The sequence below is a fragment of the Leishmania major genome, chromosome 27, assembly GCF_000002725.2.
Source record: "Leishmania major strain Friedlin complete genome, chromosome 27".
Classification (NCBI taxonomy): Eukaryota; Euglenozoa; class Kinetoplastea; order Trypanosomatida; family Trypanosomatidae; genus Leishmania; species Leishmania major.
In genome coordinates this window covers 1,073,737-1,093,193 of record NC_007268.2, presented here as the reverse complement: position 1 = coordinate 1,093,193, position 19,457 = coordinate 1,073,737, and the positions used below count along the sequence as shown (strand labels likewise).

At 62.3% G+C, this 19,457-nt stretch overlaps 10 protein-coding genes across 10 annotated transcripts; all 10 read right to left on the bottom strand.

Moving 5' to 3' along the window:
* Positions 1-281: 281 nt before the first annotated feature.
* On the bottom strand, positions 282-695 carry LMJF_27_2500 (conserved hypothetical protein; the record flags this gene model as incomplete). Its single annotated transcript, XM_003722014.1, has 1 exon — positions 282-695. One exon carries the CDS (start codon positions 693-695, stop codon positions 282-284), a length of 414 nt encoding a protein of 137 aa, XP_003722062.1.
* Positions 696-1,324: 629 nt separating this feature from the next.
* On the bottom strand, positions 1,325-2,764 carry LMJF_27_2490 (tubulin-tyrosine ligase-like protein; the record flags this gene model as incomplete). The annotated part of the gene is made up of 1 exon (XM_003722013.1): positions 1,325-2,764. One exon carries the CDS (start codon positions 2,762-2,764, stop codon positions 1,325-1,327), a length of 1,440 nt encoding a protein of 479 aa, XP_003722061.1.
* Positions 2,765-3,357: 593 nt separating this feature from the next.
* Positions 3,358-4,899, bottom strand: LMJF_27_2480 (conserved hypothetical protein; the record flags this gene model as incomplete). Its single annotated transcript, XM_003722012.1, has 1 exon — positions 3,358-4,899. The coding sequence occupies one exon, from the start codon at positions 4,897-4,899 to the stop codon at positions 3,358-3,360; it is 1,542 nt and encodes a 513-aa protein (XP_003722060.1).
* A 1,694-nt stretch (positions 4,900-6,593) lies between these two features.
* On the bottom strand, positions 6,594-8,279 carry LMJF_27_2470 (putative protein kinase; the record flags this gene model as incomplete). The annotated part of the gene is made up of 1 exon (XM_003722011.1): positions 6,594-8,279. The coding sequence occupies one exon, from the start codon at positions 8,277-8,279 to the stop codon at positions 6,594-6,596; it is 1,686 nt and encodes a 561-aa protein (XP_003722059.1).
* Positions 8,280-8,985: 706 nt separating this feature from the next.
* Positions 8,986-9,885, bottom strand: LMJF_27_2460 (putative protein kinase; the record flags this gene model as incomplete). Its single annotated transcript, XM_003722010.1, has 1 exon — positions 8,986-9,885. The coding sequence occupies one exon, from the start codon at positions 9,883-9,885 to the stop codon at positions 8,986-8,988; it is 900 nt and encodes a 299-aa protein (XP_003722058.1).
* A 729-nt stretch (positions 9,886-10,614) lies between these two features.
* Positions 10,615-11,958, bottom strand: LMJF_27_2450 (conserved hypothetical protein; the record flags this gene model as incomplete). Its single annotated transcript, XM_003722009.1, has 1 exon — positions 10,615-11,958. The coding sequence occupies one exon, from the start codon at positions 11,956-11,958 to the stop codon at positions 10,615-10,617; it is 1,344 nt and encodes a 447-aa protein (XP_003722057.1).
* Positions 11,959-12,480: 522 nt separating this feature from the next.
* Positions 12,481-13,362, bottom strand: KAR1 (putative 3-oxoacyl-ACP reductase; the record flags this gene model as incomplete). The annotated part of the gene is made up of 1 exon (XM_003722008.1): positions 12,481-13,362. One exon carries the CDS (start codon positions 13,360-13,362, stop codon positions 12,481-12,483), a length of 882 nt encoding a protein of 293 aa, XP_003722056.1.
* A 304-nt stretch (positions 13,363-13,666) lies between these two features.
* LMJF_27_2430 (conserved hypothetical protein) lies at positions 13,667-15,349 on the bottom strand (the record flags this gene model as incomplete). Its single annotated transcript, XM_003722007.1, has 1 exon — positions 13,667-15,349. The coding sequence occupies one exon, from the start codon at positions 15,347-15,349 to the stop codon at positions 13,667-13,669; it is 1,683 nt and encodes a 560-aa protein (XP_003722055.1).
* Positions 15,350-15,952: 603 nt separating this feature from the next.
* On the bottom strand, positions 15,953-16,795 carry LMJF_27_2420 (conserved hypothetical protein; the record flags this gene model as incomplete). The annotated part of the gene is made up of 1 exon (XM_003722006.1): positions 15,953-16,795. One exon carries the CDS (start codon positions 16,793-16,795, stop codon positions 15,953-15,955), a length of 843 nt encoding a protein of 280 aa, XP_003722054.1.
* A 475-nt stretch (positions 16,796-17,270) lies between these two features.
* LMJF_27_2410 (aldo-keto reductase-like protein) lies at positions 17,271-18,389 on the bottom strand (the record flags this gene model as incomplete). Its single annotated transcript, XM_003722005.1, has 1 exon — positions 17,271-18,389. One exon carries the CDS (start codon positions 18,387-18,389, stop codon positions 17,271-17,273), a length of 1,119 nt encoding a protein of 372 aa, XP_003722053.1.
* Between the last annotated feature and the right edge of the window lie 1,068 nt (positions 18,390-19,457).

Genomic DNA, 19,457 nt, shown 5'->3' with positions numbered 1-19,457 from the left:
CTCTTCGGCAGCCCTCCCCACGACTCCGACGACGTCCACCACCGACTGCGCGGTGCGTGAGGGTGTACACTTGTGGTTGATCGCTGGTTTAACACAACTCCGTTAGGCAGCTGCATTACTCGGGCTTACCCAGTCCGCCAGACACGAACAAAATAGAGATCAGTGTGATGGGCGTCGAACGCCACACACGCACACGTGCGCGCAAGTACGCATGCACGGGCAGCCCGTGTGCGCAAGACACGGAGAGGCGGGCCTTCGCCGACTCCCTCTTCCCCTCGCACTCACTCGAGACGGCGTCCCTTCTTATGCGGGCGGAAGTCCGTGTCGAAGGCGTTCACAGCTTCCTCATTCATGTTGTGCTCGCGCGGGCGCTTCTCACGGAGCTTCGCCACCTTCCGCCTGGCACCGTTGGACTTGAGAATGCGGAGGTGCTTGCGCAGCTCCCGAGTCTCCTCCCGCGCCCGCTCCTTCATCTCGGCCGTCACGATTACCGGTGGTTTCTTCAGTTTACGCCGCTGCGCCTTCGACATGATCACCTTCGGTGCCGCCACCTCCGCTGCTGCCGCAGTCAGGGTGGCGCTGGCACTGGCAACAGCAGTGTCAGCGGTGTGCTGCGTCGACGACGGGGCGTCGGCGTCGGAGGGGTGAAGAGGCACCTCAGCTGGCCGCTTTGAAACGACGCGCTTTGTGGGCATAGCGAGGGCAGACGATGAAGGAAAGATGGGCCAGTCGGAGGGGGGTGGATGGCGTGGTGTGGATGCCTCGCAGTGGGCACCGTGCAGCGCGAGAAAGCGCTCGTCGAAGCGTTGAGTTGCGGCAAGAATCCTTGAGACGCACTTGTGCACAGCTGCGACTCGGTAAGGGGGTGTGGGAGGGAGGGCGTGAGGCGGTGGGGAGGCGAAGGGGAGAAGTGGAGTCGGTGAAAGGCGACTCGATCAGACCGCAGAGGGTGAAAGAAGGTGATGAACCGTGAAAGGTGGTGCCATGCGCGTGCCGCCTTTTCACCTCAACCATTACCCGCCTTGGGCAGGCTCGCGGTCACGGCAGAGACGGAAGTGAGGAGGGAAGGGAGAGGGGGGAGGGGGCTGACGATACGTGGGAGTCGCGTTGCGGTATGTCGCTCAGCAGCGATTCAAAAGAAAAGTGGTACAATCATGGCCACCAGGTCTTCGCGCCCACACACGTCCACACAGACAGGCAGCCCTTCTCATGCCGCGCCTCACATGAATGAGAAAACAAAGAGGCATCGAGGGGAGCGTCAACACAACACCGAGTAACACGCTCCTCCCCTCCCGTAGAGTTCGCCAAGATTAAAGTGCGTCTGCTAGCACACATCCACCAAACCAGGTGGCACCGCATCGCCGCGACGCCATAGCAGCACGAAGCCCTCGTCCTCCAGCCGCCAATTCCGCGTAGCCCCTGTGGCCGACGTCGCTGCTGAGAAAGCATGCGAAGTGCGTCGTCTCCCTGGGCAGCTGCTGGATGCACTTGTCGGACTGGCGCAGCCACTGTTGCTGCTGCTACCGTTCTCGCTAAACCCCTCATGAGACGTGTTGTCGCAGTTGCGGGTGGTCGTTGTCGACCCTGTGCCGTCCTTTGGCCCTGCCCCGAGAAGTTCCCGCATGCTCCGCACCAATGGGGTAAGAAAGCGCTCCGCAACGCCAGGAGAGCCGTTGATCTCCAGCAGCCGCACATCCGCCTCCTCCGTGAGGATCATGTCGTAGCCGAAAAGCTGGAAGCACTTGTACGCCTCCGTCGCGGGAACGGCCATCTCCGGCATCACTGCCAGGAGCGTGCGCACGAGGAGCTCCTTAATGGCGGGAAGCACGCGGGTCTCTAACAGATCTGCCGGCTTGCCGATGGAGGTGAGGTAGGACTGCAGTTGCGGCAGCCACATCTCGTTTTCCTCTTCGTACTCGCCAAAATGCGCTGCATCTTTCTGCAGGCAGTGGTTCGTGAGGTGTACGTGGGTGTTGGTGATATCTGACAAGTCGTACGGCTCACTCGCGGTGCGGCAGCTGACTTGTGTGTAGGCGTAGATGCTGTAGGGACTCACCAGCAGTGCCCACACGCGAATGTCGAACTTGCGGCCGTTACTGAGCAACAGCGGGCGATCGACGTAGCGCTGTACCACGTACATGGATTTGCTAGACTCAGGCAGCCGCTCCAGCCACTCCGGCACCGCGGAGGCGCGGAGCAGCAGAATGTGCCGGCCCTTCGCCCCGCTGCTGGGCTTCACGATCCACACGGCATCATCGTCGCCTGCCGCCGCGAGCGCCTCCAGCAGCGCGCGCCGCTCATCCGCCTTCTTTAGCTGGTCCCCGCCAACCGCATACGACTCTGGCAGCCACGTGGCCCAGTGCGTGTCGACTTCCTTCATCAGCTGTACCATCGCCGCCTTGAGCGTCAGCCGATGCGAGCCTTCGAAGTAGTTCACCCACCGTGTCCCGCCAAACCACGATGACCGCGCCATCCGCTCGACCCGCAGAAGTGTGTAAGGAATGCGGAAGCGATCGCCCAGGATGAAGTCCGCCGTGGCGATCGCTGCCTCCGTCTTGCGCCGCCATCCCTCCTCGCGCAGCTGGCGCGCCATTTCCTCGTAGACGGAAAAGGTCGAGGAGCCTAAAAAATATGACCCGGCGGATCCCGTCGCGCTCTCCCGCGCCTTCCTCAAGGGCGCAGGGGAGGACATTGAGGAGGCGGGTGCGGCACCCGCTGCCGTGGGAGTCGCGGCCGTGCTGGCGGTGAAGGGCCGCATTCGCATGCGGCGCAGCGACTCGACGAAAGACAGCGAGAGAGGGAGTGTGTGTATGCGCGTGCGACAAGCCAGCGCATGGTGGTGTGTGGCATGCAGAGGCGAAGGCGCGTGTGAGAGAGGGGGGACGCACGAGATGAACAGAAGGAGGGGTGAGAGAGGTGGGAAGGTGCCAGTCGACGTACCCGCACACGGGCACACGCATGCGCCTCGCACCACCAGCTCACACGCGTGCGCGTGCAGGCACGCCGCGGTCTGGCGGAGGGCGGGGAGGTGACCGAGCCTCACCGCGGCCGAAGCACGCAGTGCTGTCTCAGGCGCTTGTCCGTGTCTTGTCTGTGTTGGCGTGTGCGCGCGTCTCACACGCCCCATCTCACACATCTTCTCCGTGCGTATCCTTTTCTTCGCGCATTTAAGTTGTCGCGACGTCGCTCCTTAAGGCGCATCAGCTCTGCACGCGCGCGCGAAGCTCGCGTTAACGCCGTCTTCGCTGACCATCGCACACCAGTGAAACTCCACCAAGGCAGGGTCGCACTAGTCGGGATGAGGAGTCAAACAGAGGATCACCACCTCGCCTCCTCTTCCCCCCACCTTTCGCTACGCTACGTTGCGCCGGCTGCGGTGGAGTACAGGCGGACAACGCCGTCCACGCTACCGCACAGCACGTCGGTACCGCTCGTCGTCCAGCACACGTCGCACACCGCACTCGCCTTGAGTCCTGCCGTCGCAACGGCTTCGACCGCGGTGGACGAGGCCGACAGGCGTGCGCAGTCGTATAAGGTCACACCGTGTCCGCCAACGACGAGAGAGCGTCCGTCTGGGGCGTAGCGTACCGTGGCTGGGACGGCGTCGGCGCTCGGCGGCAGCACCGCTACGGGGGCCAAAACCTGGCGAAGGTCCCACACGTACACCGAGCCATCCGTGAGGCCAGCCGCGAGGGACACGCAGTCCGCACTAAAGCTGGCGCTGCAAATGTGCGTGCGCGGAGCAGTGCCCCGCACGTGGGAGATGAAGGTGTCGGCGCGCATCTCGCGTGCATCCCACAACTGCAGCTCCGTTGGCTGGAAAGCCACGGCTGCAAGAGAGGCGTACGGGTGCAGCTCCACACACGTCAGCGCCCCCGATGTCGTGTCGAGCGTCAGCGGCGCCGTCGCCACAACGTGCGCGCCGCTCTCCAGGTCGGAGAGGGTGAGGACGCCATCACCGGCGCCGCAGAGCATGTAGGCCCCACCCACCGTCCGCTGGCTCATGGCAACCACCCCACTCGCGTACCGCAGCGTGTGCATGACTGTCAGCGCAGCGCCCTTCGTCGACCACACACGCACCGTCAGGTCCTCCGCGGCGGAGAGCAGGATGTCGCCCGGCTGACTCGCCAGTGTGTGCACGGTGGCAGTGTGCCCTATTCCACGCGCCTCCTCGCTGAAACCGTCAGGGCTGTACCGCACAATGGCGTGATCGCCCGTGACGGCGCTGACGAAGACGCCCGAGCTGCTGGCGTCGGCCGCCGCCGCAACGCGCACGGCCGAGCGTGCAGAGGATGCGGACGCCGATGACGACGGCGTGGCGACCCACTGCGCCTCCTCCGTGAGTTGCGACGGTGTGGCCGCCGTCGAGCCCGCCGCCGCCTTGCGCTGTTTGCGTGCCTGACGCTCTGCCGCCTCGGCAGCGTCCATGCGCCGCAGCACCGGCGCCGGCACCACCACCACAGCGGGGCCCTTGTCAGTCTCCTCGGCAGCCACGGCTTTGCCTCCGCGGAGGGAATCGAGCTCCTTGCTAAGCCGCGCAATCACCCTGCAGGCGGCGTCGTACTGCTGTAGCGCGTGCGCCAGCTCCAGCTGCAGTTGCGTTACCTGCTGGCGGAGGCTGAACTGCTCCAGCGCCACCCCCTCCCACTCCACTTGGAGGCGCTCCAGAAGCGTAGGGACAGAGGCAGCTCCGAGACTGCCACTGGACGCGATGGACGCATCTGGAGCAGCGCCCTGGGCCGTTATGAGATCCTCCTTGCGCAGCGGATCCCCTGTGACGGGGCAGCGGCCATGCTCGTCAACGTACTTCTCGACGAGGCTGCGCTCAAAGACGAGCCCCGACTTGACAGACACCACTGGATGTGTCGGCACCCGCTGAGAGATGTTGCAGCGTAGCATCGTATTCGTGGTCTATGTTATGAAGAGTGGCGGTGGCGCTCGTCGAGCTTGTCTCTTTCGAGTCTGCGCGTGTGTATGCGCGGGCCGCGTGCGGAGGGGATGAGATACGAGCACCGAAGAGAGAGAGAGAGACAAGAAAGGAGGTGGGGCAATCCAATTCACCGGGCTGCACCGAACTACGATGCGAGAGACGCATGTGCACGCGCGCACGCGTGCATGGCGGAAGGAGCGGGCAGTGCGGGTGCGGGACAGAGAAAAAGGGAAGAGTAGCAGGAGTTGTGGTGTGAGGGTGGGGGGCGCGCACCGACGGTATCAGCGCATGCACGCATGTGTACAGCATCACAGGGGGGCGGGACAGTTGTGGCGAAGCGTCCATGGCACACGCGCACGCACATACACGTGTGTACACGTGCTAGTGTCTTGCCGTAAGCCCACTGCGGCAGGAGGAGCGAATCGGGAATAAAGCGGGACGAGGGGTGGTGCGCTCTCGGCGGCATCCGCAGTAGCAACCACTACGCGCACCTGTCTCTCTCACTGATCTGGCCAGCCTCCGCTCTCCAGCGGAGAGCGAGTGGGTGGGAGCGCGCCCGCCCAGGGCCGCCTCCGGCCTGCTTCACCGCTTGGTGGTTGTGTTCGCTTCGAACGTCGAGCCAAATCCAGTCATGGAGATGAACAAGATACACGCACCCAGGTAACAGGGGTAACGCCAGCAACACTGAGAGTACCACTCCCCCAGAAACGAATGAGAAGAGGAGGAGGAGCCCATCAGCACACGCACTCCGTCACAGACACGCGCATCTCTCTCCTCCCTCCCCGCCTACCGCCTCTCGCGCGCCCTCTCTCGTGCCTTCACACGGAACCCATGCGATGACGCCCTGCACATGCGCATCGTCCATAATTCGTTCTTACAGGGTGAGGCACTGGAGAGTATAAGGAATCTGGTACACGAGCGGGTCTCTATACACGTGATACGCACACACACACACACACACACACACACACACACACACACACACACACACAGAGAGAGAGACGAGGAGAAGCGGGGGCGGCAGAGAAGCGCGTGCACGCGCCGATACACAAGGCAAGAGAGATCAGACAGCGCATGCAAAGACGAACCGCCAACACGCCCCGTTCGTCGCCGCCTGACACAGCCAAAGTGCTGCGCGCACGCACACGCGAGAGAAAACGACAGCAGAGAAGAGATGGAGAGAGAGAGAGAGACGCTAACGTACGAGAAGGTAGGAGAACACCCACAGAGACGGACCCCCACATACCTCAGGTAGCGCACATTGTGTATGCGTGTGCGAGAGAGGAACGAAGGAACGATACCCCCTCTCTCACGACTTGCCTTTCGATGCTGCGCTTGAGGGTGTCGGTGCGCTGGCACAGCTGCCCTGTCTGATGGAAAGAAACGACAGCGAAAGGAAGGCGTGGCAAACCCGCGTCAGGCACGGGACACGCAGAGGCGCGTTCGCGACGAAGAGGGCAAAACTCAACAGAAAGAAGAGGGGCAGTGCACACGTGCGTGGGCAGGCCTGCACGTGCGTGAGAGAAATAGAAAAGGGCGACGGCGCCACCGTCAGCGAAATCGCCCCCTCCCCCCCTCAGACGAGTACAGGCACGCGCATATATGCGAAGATCACATCGCCGTGACGACAGCCACACGACACCCCTACCCCCTTTCACTGCCCTCAGCTGCATCTGCTCGGCGTGCCAGCGTTCGGCGCTGTTTTGATCCTCTTACTTGTTGATGATGGTTTGCTGGACGCCTTGGGGGTGGGCGTCGAGGACCGCGGCATGGCAGCTGCCTTGGTCGACTTTCCTGTCGCCGGCGAGGCCAACTTCTGGGCGCGCATCTTCTCCACCACCCGGTGCGCCACATCCTTCTTATCCGGCCCATGCCACGTCTTCGTCACACTGCGAGAGCCGCCCAGGGCACGAAAGAGAGTGTTGCGCGATCCGTCCAGCATCAGGTTCGGTTTGAGCTCCCCCGCCGGCACCTTTGCCAACTCGTCCGAGAAGACGCAGGCGGCCTCAATGAGGTAGTTGACCTGGTCTAGCCGCTTCCTCGCCTCGGCGTCGCGCTGGTCCGCCGTAAGGCGATCCTCAGCCTCCTCGTGCATCATCCGCAGCTCGTCGATGAACGGGTACACCTCCATAGAGCGCTTGCCGACGAAGAGGTACTCGTGTACGTTCTGGATGTGCCGACAGACCTGCTCCGAAGGACACGTGCAGCAGTCCTGGATGCGCCAGCCGGGCTTCTCGTGATTCAGCGCCTTGCCAAAGTCCACGGTGTGCACCTGCTGCGGGTCTGTCTGCGACTGGTGTGTAAGAACCGTGGAGAACTTGTCGCTGTGCCGCAGGAAACGCATGAACGGCGGCGTCCAGTCCAGCGGACCGAGGAGGCTCTGCGTCCAGCAGAATACCCGCACTGCCGCCTTCACCTTCGTCTTTGTGAGACTGCGCAGTGACTCAAGGCTGCGCCCGAGGTGCACGTGGGGCTGCTCGTTGGCGAGCCACGGATGCTGCAGCAGCTCCAGCGCCGTCGGACGCTCCACCGGGTCGTAGGTAAGACAGGCCTCAATGAAGTCCTTCGCTGTTGGAGTGACGCTCGCCCACGTGTCGCTGCTGAAAGACCAGCGGTTGCCAACGACGAGCTCAAACGTCTCCCTGAAGCTGTTGCCGTGGAACGGCATCTTGCCGCTCAGTAAGATGTACGTAACGACGCCGATGGACCAGATATCGCACTTGGAGTCGTACGGCTCCTTGCGGGTCCGGTAGTAGCCCACGCTGATCACCTCTGGCGCTATGTATGAGGGGGACCCGCAGCAGGTGGTGCTCGGCACGTACCCGGCCAACCCAAAGTCGGCGAGGCACACGTCCGTCAAGTTCGAGTTTGGCGACGTCGACGGCGAGGCCGCGTAGCGCAGCAGCAGGTTCTCTGGCTTCAAGTCACGGTGTATGACGCCTCTTGAGTGAATGTGCGCCAGCCCGGAGAGCACGTTGCGCACCAGCACTGAGGCGTTGGACTCGCTGTAGTGCTGAAGCTCAACGATGCGGTTGAACAGCATGCCGCCCGCCAAGAGATCGAGGACGATGTAAAAGCGCCGCTCCGTGGAGAAGTACTCCATCATCTGCACCACGTTTGGGTGGTAGCCGATGCGGCCCATCACGTCGATCTCGTGCGTGATGTCATCGATGTCCTTCGGCCCCGCCTTTCTCTTGTCCACGATCTTCACCGCGTACACGGCCTTCGTCTCTCGGTGGATGCAGCGGAAAACGACGGCGTACGCGCCCTTGCCGATCTCGTCGCTCAGCGAGTAGTGGTGTCGAAAGTGCCCCTTCGATGGGGCAATCGCCTCTGCAGTGCGGCCCATCGATCGTCCCGTGTCGCTAGGCGTGGGTTCCTTTGCGATGCACCTGCGTGCATGTGAGTGAGTGGAGGTCCGTCAGCCCGTGCGTGACAAACGGAAAAAAAGAGGAGGGAAAGTACAAAGAGCCGCTCAGTGAGAATGAGGTGAGAGACATGAGCACACACACACATCTATGCATGTGTGTGTGTGTGTGTGTGCGTGCGTGTTGGCGTCGCCTGTCCCCCCCCCCCTTCCTCCCTCCATCCCTGTTTACTATTTTGTTGCTGTTTATCCGACCGAGAAATGGACGCGGGGATGACAACGGCCTCCACTGCATGCGTAAGTGATGAACTCGGCGGGTGTGCGATACAGGGGGAGGAGGGGTGGCAGAGATGCAGCGCTGATGGAGAGACGAAACGAGGTGGGGAGGACGTCCACGCGTGCGAGCAGTGGCGAACACCACAAAGAGGAGTTAGGAAAACGGTGGAAGAAGTCGGCGGTGTCATGCGATACGCCACGATGCCTCTGCCGACTGTGTAGTCGCCTGTATATAGCTCCATGCCCACGTACGTGCAGACTATTGGATGGGCCTACTCCCAGCCCCCTCTCTGCATTCCAGAGGCGAGGCAACGCGAAGAGAACGAAGCGAGGTCGTTGTACGTGCGTGCGTGCGTGTTGTGGCTTCCCGAAACAACGCTAGCGGGCCCTGCAACGCCGCAAATCGCACGCGTTAGCCTGTCAGCCACGCGTGCCGCAGTGCCTCCTTGGCCGATGGTCGCTTCGACGGGTTCGGCGTCAGCAGGGCTTCGATGAACGCCCTGGCAGAGGGGCTCATCCGGCCAGGCGACACCTTGTTGAAGGGAACGACGTTGCGTATCACCGCCGTAAAGACGTCCTCGGGGGTGGCGCCGTCGAAGGGCAAGAGGCCGGTAAGCGTCACGAACACGACCACACCAGCCGACCAAACGTCACACTTTTCGCTGTACAGTGGACGCGCAGTGAGGGGCAGTGCGGTACCGGCGTGACTGTAGCGCTGCTGAAGCGCAATGAGGGCCAACTCTGGCGCGCTGTATTGTGGGGAGCCGACGAACTCGTCGTGCGGGATTCGGCGCGTGGCGAAGCCGAAGTCGCCAATGGCCACCACAGTCGTCGCAGCAGAGGCGGTCTTCGCAGCCGCGCCACCGAGACCGGTGCTGCTGCTTGTGGTGGTGCGCACGAACACGTTTTCAGGCTTGATGTCTCGGTGCATGACGTTGTTGGCGTGCAGGAGGGCGAGACCCGTGAGGATGTGCCGCGCCACATCACGAGCCTCCGTCTCCGCCAAAGGGCCGCAGGTGGTGATCCGTTGGTAGAGGGAGCCGTGCTCCATGTACTCCATCACAATCGACACGCGCTCCACCTCCACATAGACGTCGAAGACGCGCACGAGCTGCGGCGCCGCTGGGAGCGACTTGGCCAGCATGCCCTCCTCCACCGCCATGGCGGCGCGCCGGCTGTCCATCGCTGCGGTGTGGTACACCTTCACGGCGCGCTTGGAACCGGTGCTGCGGTGCGTGCAGCGGCACACTTTCACTCGGCACCCCGCCACGAACGCGTAGCGTTCCACCTCGTAATCGGTGTCGAGGGACATGGCAAACGAGCGAAGACACGGACGCGGATCGCTTGATGCGTATGTGTGTATGGGTGGGTGGGTGTGCACGCTCCTTCCTTCTCTTTGAGGTCTGTGGCAGTGACACTGCTTGCCATAGCAGGCACACACTCGTAGTCACAAAGTCGCGTGAGTGTCTGCTACGGCCTCTCTCTCTCTCGGTCTGTGCGTGCTTTGAGGGGGAGAAGAAGGCGGAAACCAGAACGCCATAGAGCAGATGATCACACCAGTCAAGCCAGCAACGGCGGTGTGAGGCGGTGAGTGAGTGGGGGGCATCAGGGTGCAGGCGTCGGTGGGCACACGTTCCAGTGAGGAGAGGCAAAAGCAGAACGAGACAGAGACATAAGAGGAAGAAAAACGGGCATGAGATCGCGCGACGGGCCGGGAGTGAGAGGGAGAGGGGAGAAGCCGCCGTGGCGGCGGTGGCGCACGTCCCCCCCCTCCCACCCACTCCTCCCGGCAACCACCACCACCAGCACACACTAAGGCTCCAAAGATTTCACAATGGAAAAGGAAAACCGAATTCGTTTTTTTTTTTTACATACGAGTACACACTCCGAGGTGTTGGTGTGTATTTGTGTCTGCCTGTGTGCATGGGGGGCGATATCCTTGCCACCGGCGCGCTCCTGCCACCACCGTAGACATGCGCACATGGAGAGACAGAGGAGGACGAGGGCAGAAGAGCGCATCGCTGTCTAGCTCCGTAGGTCATCACGCATCCGCCATCCATGCCCAGCCTTCAGAGGCCGTGTCGCCACCGCTTTCAGCGACCTCGCTGAGCCCTGACGACGGGATGGCCACGTAACTCACCGAGGAGCTGTTCAAACGCGGCGTGGAGCTGATGCCGCCCTGAGAGCCACCGGTGGGAGACAGCACGGTGGTAGAGGTCATGGCGGTAGGGGCAGTGATAGCGGCGACTCGTCTCGCCACCTCCACCTCCATGTGCGTGCGCACGCGGCTTAGTAGTTCCTCTGTCATGGACATGAACGGGGTCTGGCTGTCGAGCAAGTGCTGCAGGTGCGTCCTCAGAATCCTCATCTCCTGCCGCATCGCGTGCAAGGAATCGAGACTGCGAGTGCACACTCTGCGCACCCGCGTGCGGCGTTCGTCGAGGCGTGCTTGCGCGGATTGAATGTCCTTCATGAGGGAAGAGCTCCCAGTGCCCATCGCCAGCACCTCCCGCAGCAGCTGCACCTCCTCCGCAGGAGGCACATACGCAAAGTGCAAGGATGGTTGAGTGGCACTGAGTCGGCCGCCCATCGTGGTGCACCAACGCCGCGCCACATCCCCACTCGCCTCGCTCGAGTTGGCCTTGGACGACGAAACAACTGGTGACCACTCACATAACGCGGGTAGCGGCAACGGCGACACAAAACTAGCGTAGAACGAGCGGGACACCTCACCCACACTACCGCTGGTGTCGTCCTTGAGAGGCAGCGGCACCTCTTCGCGTCCGATATCGCCATCCTTTCGGCTGCGGCGGTCTGAGTTGCCGGCAGACGATCCCGCTCGCACCGCGTGCAGCACCGCGAGAGCCTCCTCGCAGGTGTCCGTCATGGGCCAGCGCTGCGTGTTGTAGCTGTGTGCCTCCTGCCACTGTGTGTGCTCAGCCAAGACTCGCTGTACATACAGCACCGCCGCGTCGTAGGCCTGCTCCTTTCGGTCTCGTTCCGCGCGCAGCGCCCGCAGCTCCGTCTCCGCAGTTTTGCGTCTCTCCTTCATGCCCGAGTAAGCCTGGTCCATGGACGCCATGAGTTGGCGGCACTGTGTGAAGTGCTCCTGATACGCCGCCGCCGTGGTGCGCCAGGCGTCCATCACGGCTTCAATGGACTTGAGTGAGCGGCTGAGATGGGTGAGGAGCGTGTGCGCAGTGTGTACCCCCAGCACCAGCACAGATCCCTCAATAACATCGCTGCATTGGCGAATATCAGCCGTGCAGGCGTAGAGCTGCTGTACCGTGACGTTCATCTTCTGCGCGGCATCTTGCACGACAGTGTTCTCGTGCACCTGCAGCCGCTGCCGTCGGTCATCGAGCACTTGAGGCAGAGCTTGCATGAGAGCGAGAAACTCTCCTTTGGACGGGTCACTTGGCGTGTATGGGGCGGACGAGAAGCAGGTGCAGCGGGTGGTGCGTCCTGCGATTCGTACGCTCGTGCGTGTGTGTGTGTGTGTGTGTGTGTGTGTGTGTGCCTCGTCACTTGCATGGTCTCCGTGGTGTAGAGAAGAGGACGAGAGAGGGTGGAAGGGCCAGCGGATTCACAAGGCAGTAGTGTAGAGAAAGAATGGGATGTCTGGGGGAAGGCGGCGTTTGTGGCTGAGGAAGCCCCTAGGCATCACTGGTAGCCCTGAGAGAGACAGAGAGAGAGAGGCAGCCTTCGCTGCAGCGGCTGTCGCACCACCCACCCCGTATCACAAGTTGAGGTGATGGTCTCATCCACTGCAGAGGAGGAAAAAACACGTAAGAGCACCGTGTCAATGCATCGCTGTGTACACCACCCCATACATGGTGAAGCACCTGCAGAGACCTGTAAATGGTGCGCACACAGACAGTCATATGAGCGCGTGATCTCTCACACGTCACGATAAGCCGCCATCGACGGCGATTGTCTGCCCATTCATGTAGCAGCACAGCGCCACGGCCACGGCCATGTCTGCCACCTCCGAAGTGGTGGCAAGCCGCTTGAGCGGACAGTCATCACGCCAACGCTGCTTCTGCCCCTCAGTCAGTGTCGTGGCCATGCCTTCACCATCGATGAGGCCCGGTGCGACCACGTTGAAGCGGATGTTGCGCGGACCGTACTCAAGCGCCCACGACTTGACCGCCCCGCTGAGGGCAGCCTTGGACGCGCTGTACAGCACCTGCCCCTCGTTGCCCACCACACCCGCCACAGAGCCTATGTGCAGCACGGCCCCATCCTGCAGTTTGAGCAATCCGCCATGCCGCAGCGCCGCACGCGTCACCTGCAGCGCACCCTTCAGGTTTGTGTCCATGACAGCCGCGTAGTCGTTGTCGGTGCACATCACGTGCACCTTGTTGAGTGTAACGCCGGCGCAGTTGATGAGAAGCGACACTGCGCCAAGCTCACGCTGAACCGATTTCATGAGGGCGTCGCAGTCGTCGCCGCGACTCACGTCGGCCACAAAAGCTGCGCAGCCAGCAGGCAGCGGTGTGGCAAGCGGCTTGCGAGAGACACACGCCAGCTTCATCTGATGCTGGCTGGCCAGCCTCTCCATGATTTCGCGGCCGAGCGCGCAGGAGGCACCGGTGATGACGCCCACCTTGCCACGCACATTCCACACCATATTGTGTGGCTTCAGAGAAACGGATATCTGTGCGTGTGTGTCTCTGTCTCGGGCGTCCCACTGATGTCGCTGTAGCTGCAGAAAAGACGCGGTTAGGAGAAGAGGGAGCGAGTAGAGAGCGCAAGGGGAATGTGGGTGTGCGTTAGGGGCACGCATACACACACACACACACACACACGTGTGTGTGTGTATATATATATATATATATATATATATATATGTGTGTGTGCGTGTTGCGTATGCGAGATGGTTTGGGGGAAGGCTGAGGCGCAGAGCGCCGCGTCACAGCCTCCGGAGGGGAGGGGGGTAAGACGGGTTGGGCGCTCGTCAACGAGTGGCAGGCGTCGCTAAGGCAAACATAGCACACAAGCATGTTGATAACAAAAAGAAGCGCAGGGTGCAACCGGCCGCACTGACGACGGCTGTCATCACCGCCACCGCCGCCCCTGCAGAGACCTCGTCATTCAGCGTCGTCATCCGATGACGTACTCAGCACTTTGCCGCCTCGCCGCGGCGGCTGTGGACCGGCAGCCGTGTGAAACGACGGGGTAGCGGACTGAGGCGCTGAGAACTGTATCGCCGCAGCCTGTGGAAGTGATGCCGGCGCACCCATGGCAGACACCGTATCGAATAGAAACACCGGTGGTGGCGGCGGTAACACAGCTGCAGGCGCGCTCGGGGCAGCAGGTGGGGGAGGGGGCGGCGGTGGAGGTGATGCTGATGGCGGTGTATAAGCCGCTGGCGCTGCTGAAGATGGCGGTGGTGGCGCTGGCGGGGGCGTTGCTGGTGGTGCCGGGGTAGCAGTAGCCGGCGATGCCGGCGTGCCAGACGACGCCGATGATCCTTGGGAAGAGTGAGACGAGGCTGAAGGCGTACGAGGCGGCGAAGCTGTCGTAGCCGCGAGGGGCGGCGGCGACGGGTTGCTGACCTTGCGCGCTGCCGCTGGCGGTGGCCTCGAGTCGTCACTGGACGAGAGGTCTGACGATGTCGGCGAGTATGCCGCGCGCTTCGCTGCCTCAGCGCGAGCACTACTAACGCTGTTGCTCCTCACGGAGGAGGATAAGGAGTCGAACAAGTTGCGCGCACCCTTCTTGGCCGGCGCAGACTTTGGCCGACGCGCCGGTGCGGCAGCACCGCGTTTGGTCAATGGCGGAGACGACTTCGCCGCCGGTGTCACGGCAGCAGACGGCGAGGCCGACGACGACGCAGAAGACGAGGAGGAGCTGAACAACGCCTGATGCCGCTCCTTCTTTGCGGGTGCCACCTTTGCCGCAGTGGGCGGAGGAACAACGCTGCTCTGAGCTCGCGGTGCCCTTGCTGGAGGTGCAACTGCGCCTGTGGTTGTCGCATGCGGCGGCGGCACGGAAGCCTTCGCCGCGGCGCTCGGCGGAGAGAGGGGCTTAGCCGGCGCAGAGGGAACTCCAGTGACAGCGGCAGGAGGCATGGCGGCGGGGAGGCAGGCGGGCTGTGACTGTGGAGACTGACGCTGCTTCACAGCTGCTGCGCTCATCACATCCGCTCCTCGCCTACACCCGATGTCCGCATCGTACAGGAAGGCCGGTGTGCCTATAAGCCCACACAGGCGGCGGTGGGCATAAGGGCTTTCCGCCGCCAACTCTGCGACGTCACCGGGGCAGAGCGGCACCCGCACACCCTCCTCTGCGAGCAACTCCTTGCACATCTCCACATAGTCGTGCATACGACGACGCACCGCCGCTTCCTTCGTCGTGTGAGTGGGCAGCGAAGTGGCGAGGGCTCGATTAGGGCTCACCGTGCCGTCGCTGCTCCCGTCATCCGCCTCCTCGCTGCTTGACCCCGCGACTGTGCGCTGTCGCTGCTGGAGATCCTCCGTGGCGATGCGATGCTGCACGAACTGCTGCTGAGAGAGCAGCTTCAGCGCGTTGAGCGCGTTGGCCAGGGATACCTGTGCAGCGGTGGCGCGCTGGCTGAGCTCTTCGACTCGTCGGTGCGTCTGTGCACTCCGAGCAACGAGACGCGTGTGCAGTTGCTGCATGGCCCGCAGCAGGTCTGCCTCCGCAGAGGTGCCCCAGTGACCATGGAGGCTGTGCCGCAGCTGTTGAAAGCGCTCCGGCAGCGGCATGGCCTCCTCGCCGTCGACAGATGTGGATGCCTCACTCATCATTCACTCAACGTAGGTATGACGGGTACTTGCAACAGGAGACACGAGCGGAGGGCGAGGCTGACACGTGCAATGACGATGGTCGAGTGGGTGGTAAAGGGAGGGACGGGATGATCGGACAGCCGCCGGTGCTAAAGGCTTCTCCTGTCCCGTAAGGCGATACAAGAGAACCCTGTTGGGGACGCGCACACGTGCGAGAAAGGGAGAGAGAAGCGGCCGCATAGCGGATGCAGGTGAGCAGACGCATACGTGAAGAGAGCGAGAAGGGGTGTGCGTGTGTGTGTGCAGGCAGGGGCGCGGAAACGATACGCGTGCGCATCTCCTGTGCTTACGTCCAGCACACGGCGGCAGAGCCCCCGCCCCTCCGCTCCGTGTCGATGAGGTGTAACGGAGAGGAAGTGGAGGGGTGGCGTGAGGGTTCGTTTGGGGGGTTTACGGGGCAGCAGCAGGGGCAGCAGTCAGTACACAGCAAAAAAAAAGGGGGCGGCGCTCACTACACGTTAAGCAAGGGATACGCAGGAGATGTGCGGTGGGAGGGGAGGGCCCGTTGCTCCGCTGGTGTGTGTGTGTGTGTGTGTCTTTCTATGCCTTCTACTTCGCGCATCATCAGCGCTGCGAGAGATTCAACTCGCGCATGAGTGGAGCTGGCAGCGCCACCGCCGTGTCTTCGAAGGAGACACCCGCCTCGGCATCCGTCGTGCAGCCCAAGAGCGCTGCAGCCTGCAAGGGGGTGTGGGCGTCGCCCGCCGTTGCCTCTAGCAAGCACATAGCCCAGTCCTTGCGCTGCACCCAGTGGCGCCGAGCGCGCCGGTACCGGCACACTGCACGACGCACACGCGATGTCCATGAGCCGCCACCGTGCGCTTCCGCTGACTCCCCGGCGTGCCTCGACTGGAGGCGCTCTAGGCTGTTCCTAAGTTCACAGACTTCGCGCGCGAGATCTGCATACTTGTCTGCTCGCTCCGTCGACGAGGGCCACCCGCGCCAGCGAGTGAGGCGGAGACTCCTCTCTGAAAGCTGCACGGCGGAGATGGCCACGGCGTGAAGCAGCGCCGCATGCGCATCTGCTGGTGATTCCGCACACGTCTCTGCCCCACCGCATACCTCTGGTACGTTCACCGCGTTTCCTCGTTCGCCGGTGGTGGCGGCTGGATCGTCCTCGGGCTCGCTGTGCTGCTTGGTCGTGGTGGCCCCGTCGGCGTCTGACAGAGGCAGCACGCGCCGGTAGTAGAAGCGGATCTTCTTCATATCCTTTACATGAAGCTTCTCTTCGGCGTGCAGCTGCTCCAAGATTTTCTGTAGGAGCGACTTGGCCACACGGCTCCCCAGCGCATCCGCCAGCGACTGCGGTGTGGCTGGCTTGTTGCGCCGCTCGAACCAGTCCAGCACGAGTACCGTCGCCTCTGACACGTCCCTCACTTTCTGGATGCCTGTCTTGCACGTTTTCATGCTGATGCAGTCTTGCACGCGATAGGGACAGAGAAGGGCGAAGGGCTTACGTGTGCACCTGCAGATGATGCGAGATGGGGGACGCGTGCACACACACACACACACGTATATGCATATGTAGGTATGGTCTGGTATCGTCTGGCAAAGAACGGGGAGAGAGAAGAAAGAAGGATGCAGAGGTGAGGACACAAGTGTCAGCGTGCGCTGCGCACACGCACACGCATCACCGTTATCATCACCACAGGCTGGGAGCGTCGCACGAAACGCAGGGGCACCGGCTGTCATGCCGAAGCACAGTGCACAGCACCTGCACAGCGTGCAAAGCAAGGATGGGGATATGCTCGAGGGTCTGTGTGAAGCACACAAGCACATACACACCGACGTACACGCACTCAGCCACCTCATCTACCCCGAACACCAAGAGGGGACACAGACGCACGCATACGCATATATACTGATGTGCTTGCCCTCCCGATCAAGAACGTGGCGAGGGCGGCGCTGTCGTCGTTCCCGTCCTTGTCGACCTGTAGGCGTCGATTTCGCGTTGCAAACGCGCATCCTCTGCCGCGAAGAACGGCGTCGCGCCGTCGACGCTAAAGTGCGTCGGGTTCATGACGCGGAAGTTGCGCACAAGGAGGTGGTAGTTGTCCAGCACCAGCCGCGTCCGGTCGTCTAGAGCAAAGCGTGCTGCCTTGGCGTTAGACCTGATGTGCTCCCGGCTGGCGGACTTCACGATCACGACGTTGTGGCGGTCGACGCTCCAATTCAGCAACAGTCGCGCCGGGCTGAAGCCGCTGAACGCACTCAGCGACCGCAGAACGGGGTCGTCCAGGAGGGACTGGAAGCCCGGCGGGGTGCTACAGGTCGGCATGCCGAGTGGGCAATAGGCCGCCATCAGCATGTCGTGGGAGCCGAGGCAGCCTATCAGATCGCCGTCCACGATACCGGGGTGGTGCTCGACTTGATTGAGTACGGGCAGGTGGGCGAGCTTCGCCTCTGCGACTGCCTTCACGAGGTCGTTTACATGGGCGGTGGTGCAGTTGGCCAGCCCAATCGACTTCACCAGCCCACGGTCCACCAGCCTGTTCATGGCCGTCCACGTGTCGAGCAGCGTCACCGAGGTGTCGATGGCGGGGGTGCCGTCGCGGTGGCGGGGGTAGCGGTCCTCGTCGGAGGTCCAATGCGGCGTGTGCCGCATGCACACAGGCCAGTGGATAAGGTACAGGTCGAGGTAGTCGAGCTGCAATGCTGCGAGGGTGGCGCGGCAGGCGGCCTCGACGTGGTCGGGGTGCTGGTCCGTCGGCCACAGCTTCGACGTAACGAAAAGGTCCTCGCGGCGGGTGCACCGGGTGCGCAGCGCCTGTGCGAGCGCCTCCCCGACGGCGGCCTCGTTGCCGTACGCCTTGGCGCAGTCCACATGACGGTAGCCGCAGGAGAGTGCAAAAGCGACGGCATCAGTGGCCTCCGAGACGGGCAGGCGATACGTGCCAAAACCGAGCTGTGGTATTGTGTGGCTGTCACGCATGGCAATGCGGTGCGTGATGGCGATCACCGGCCCAGCCAGTGGACGATACGCCAGCACGTTGGCGGACATACGAGGCCGGATTCGAGTATGTGTGTATGGGAGTGGGCGGAGGTGGTGTACGAAGAAGAGGGTGGTTGAGTGCCTCGCTAGGGCTGTACTGGATCAGGCGATATGCGGACACAACACACAGGAGGGGGGGGGGAGGGGGCAGACGACGCGGTGGAAGAAGAAGGCACATGTGTACGGCACACAAACACAGCACGCGCGAATGCGTGCCTGCGTACATGCCGCCATGCGGGCGTCAGGGAGGAGGCGGAGGAAACGCGAGCCAAAATGGGGAGAGGGTGCTCGGTGACGCCCGTTCGACGCTGCCTGACGTCCCCATCCACGCAACGCACTTCCGCTCTACCCCGCAGCCTCACACGCACACGCGAAAAGGCGCGTGCGCCGCCTTGGCTGTTTGAGCTGTGGGGCAGTGCGGGAGGAGAGGGGTTGGCACGCTGCGCATACAACGCCACCAGCACGACAACCGCATCTCCACCCATTCACCATCCCGCGGCGTATGTGTGGAGGTGTTCACATGTGCTGGTGCTGGTTCATCTCTCTCTCTCTCTCTCTCTCTCTCTCTGTTTCTCTGTTTACCATGTTCTTTAAAGCTTATCATAGCACACGCGAGACGGAGACAGGCGGAGAGGGAGTACACACACGAAATATAAAAACGTTTAACGAAAGAACCGTCGCTTTCTTCTCTTTCTCGTCTATGTCTCATTCCTTTGCCGCACACACACACACACACACACACGCACACACACACATACACACACGCACATACACACATACACACGCACACACACAGACGTACACACACACGCACACACATACACACATACACAGACACATGTATACACGTATGCATGTACCAGAAAAGGACAGAGAGAGAGAGAGAGCAACGCGTGTGTCACACAACGGACCGAGTCGCACCGACAGTCACATGCACACGTACACACCACAGTGAGGGAAGTAGAGGGACGAAAGAGAGCAAAGAGCGGTAGTTGCACCGTCTGGCACTTCGAAGTTCGCTGGGTCCCACCCACCACCATCACCACCACACTTTCCGCGCTCACCATTCCGCCTCAC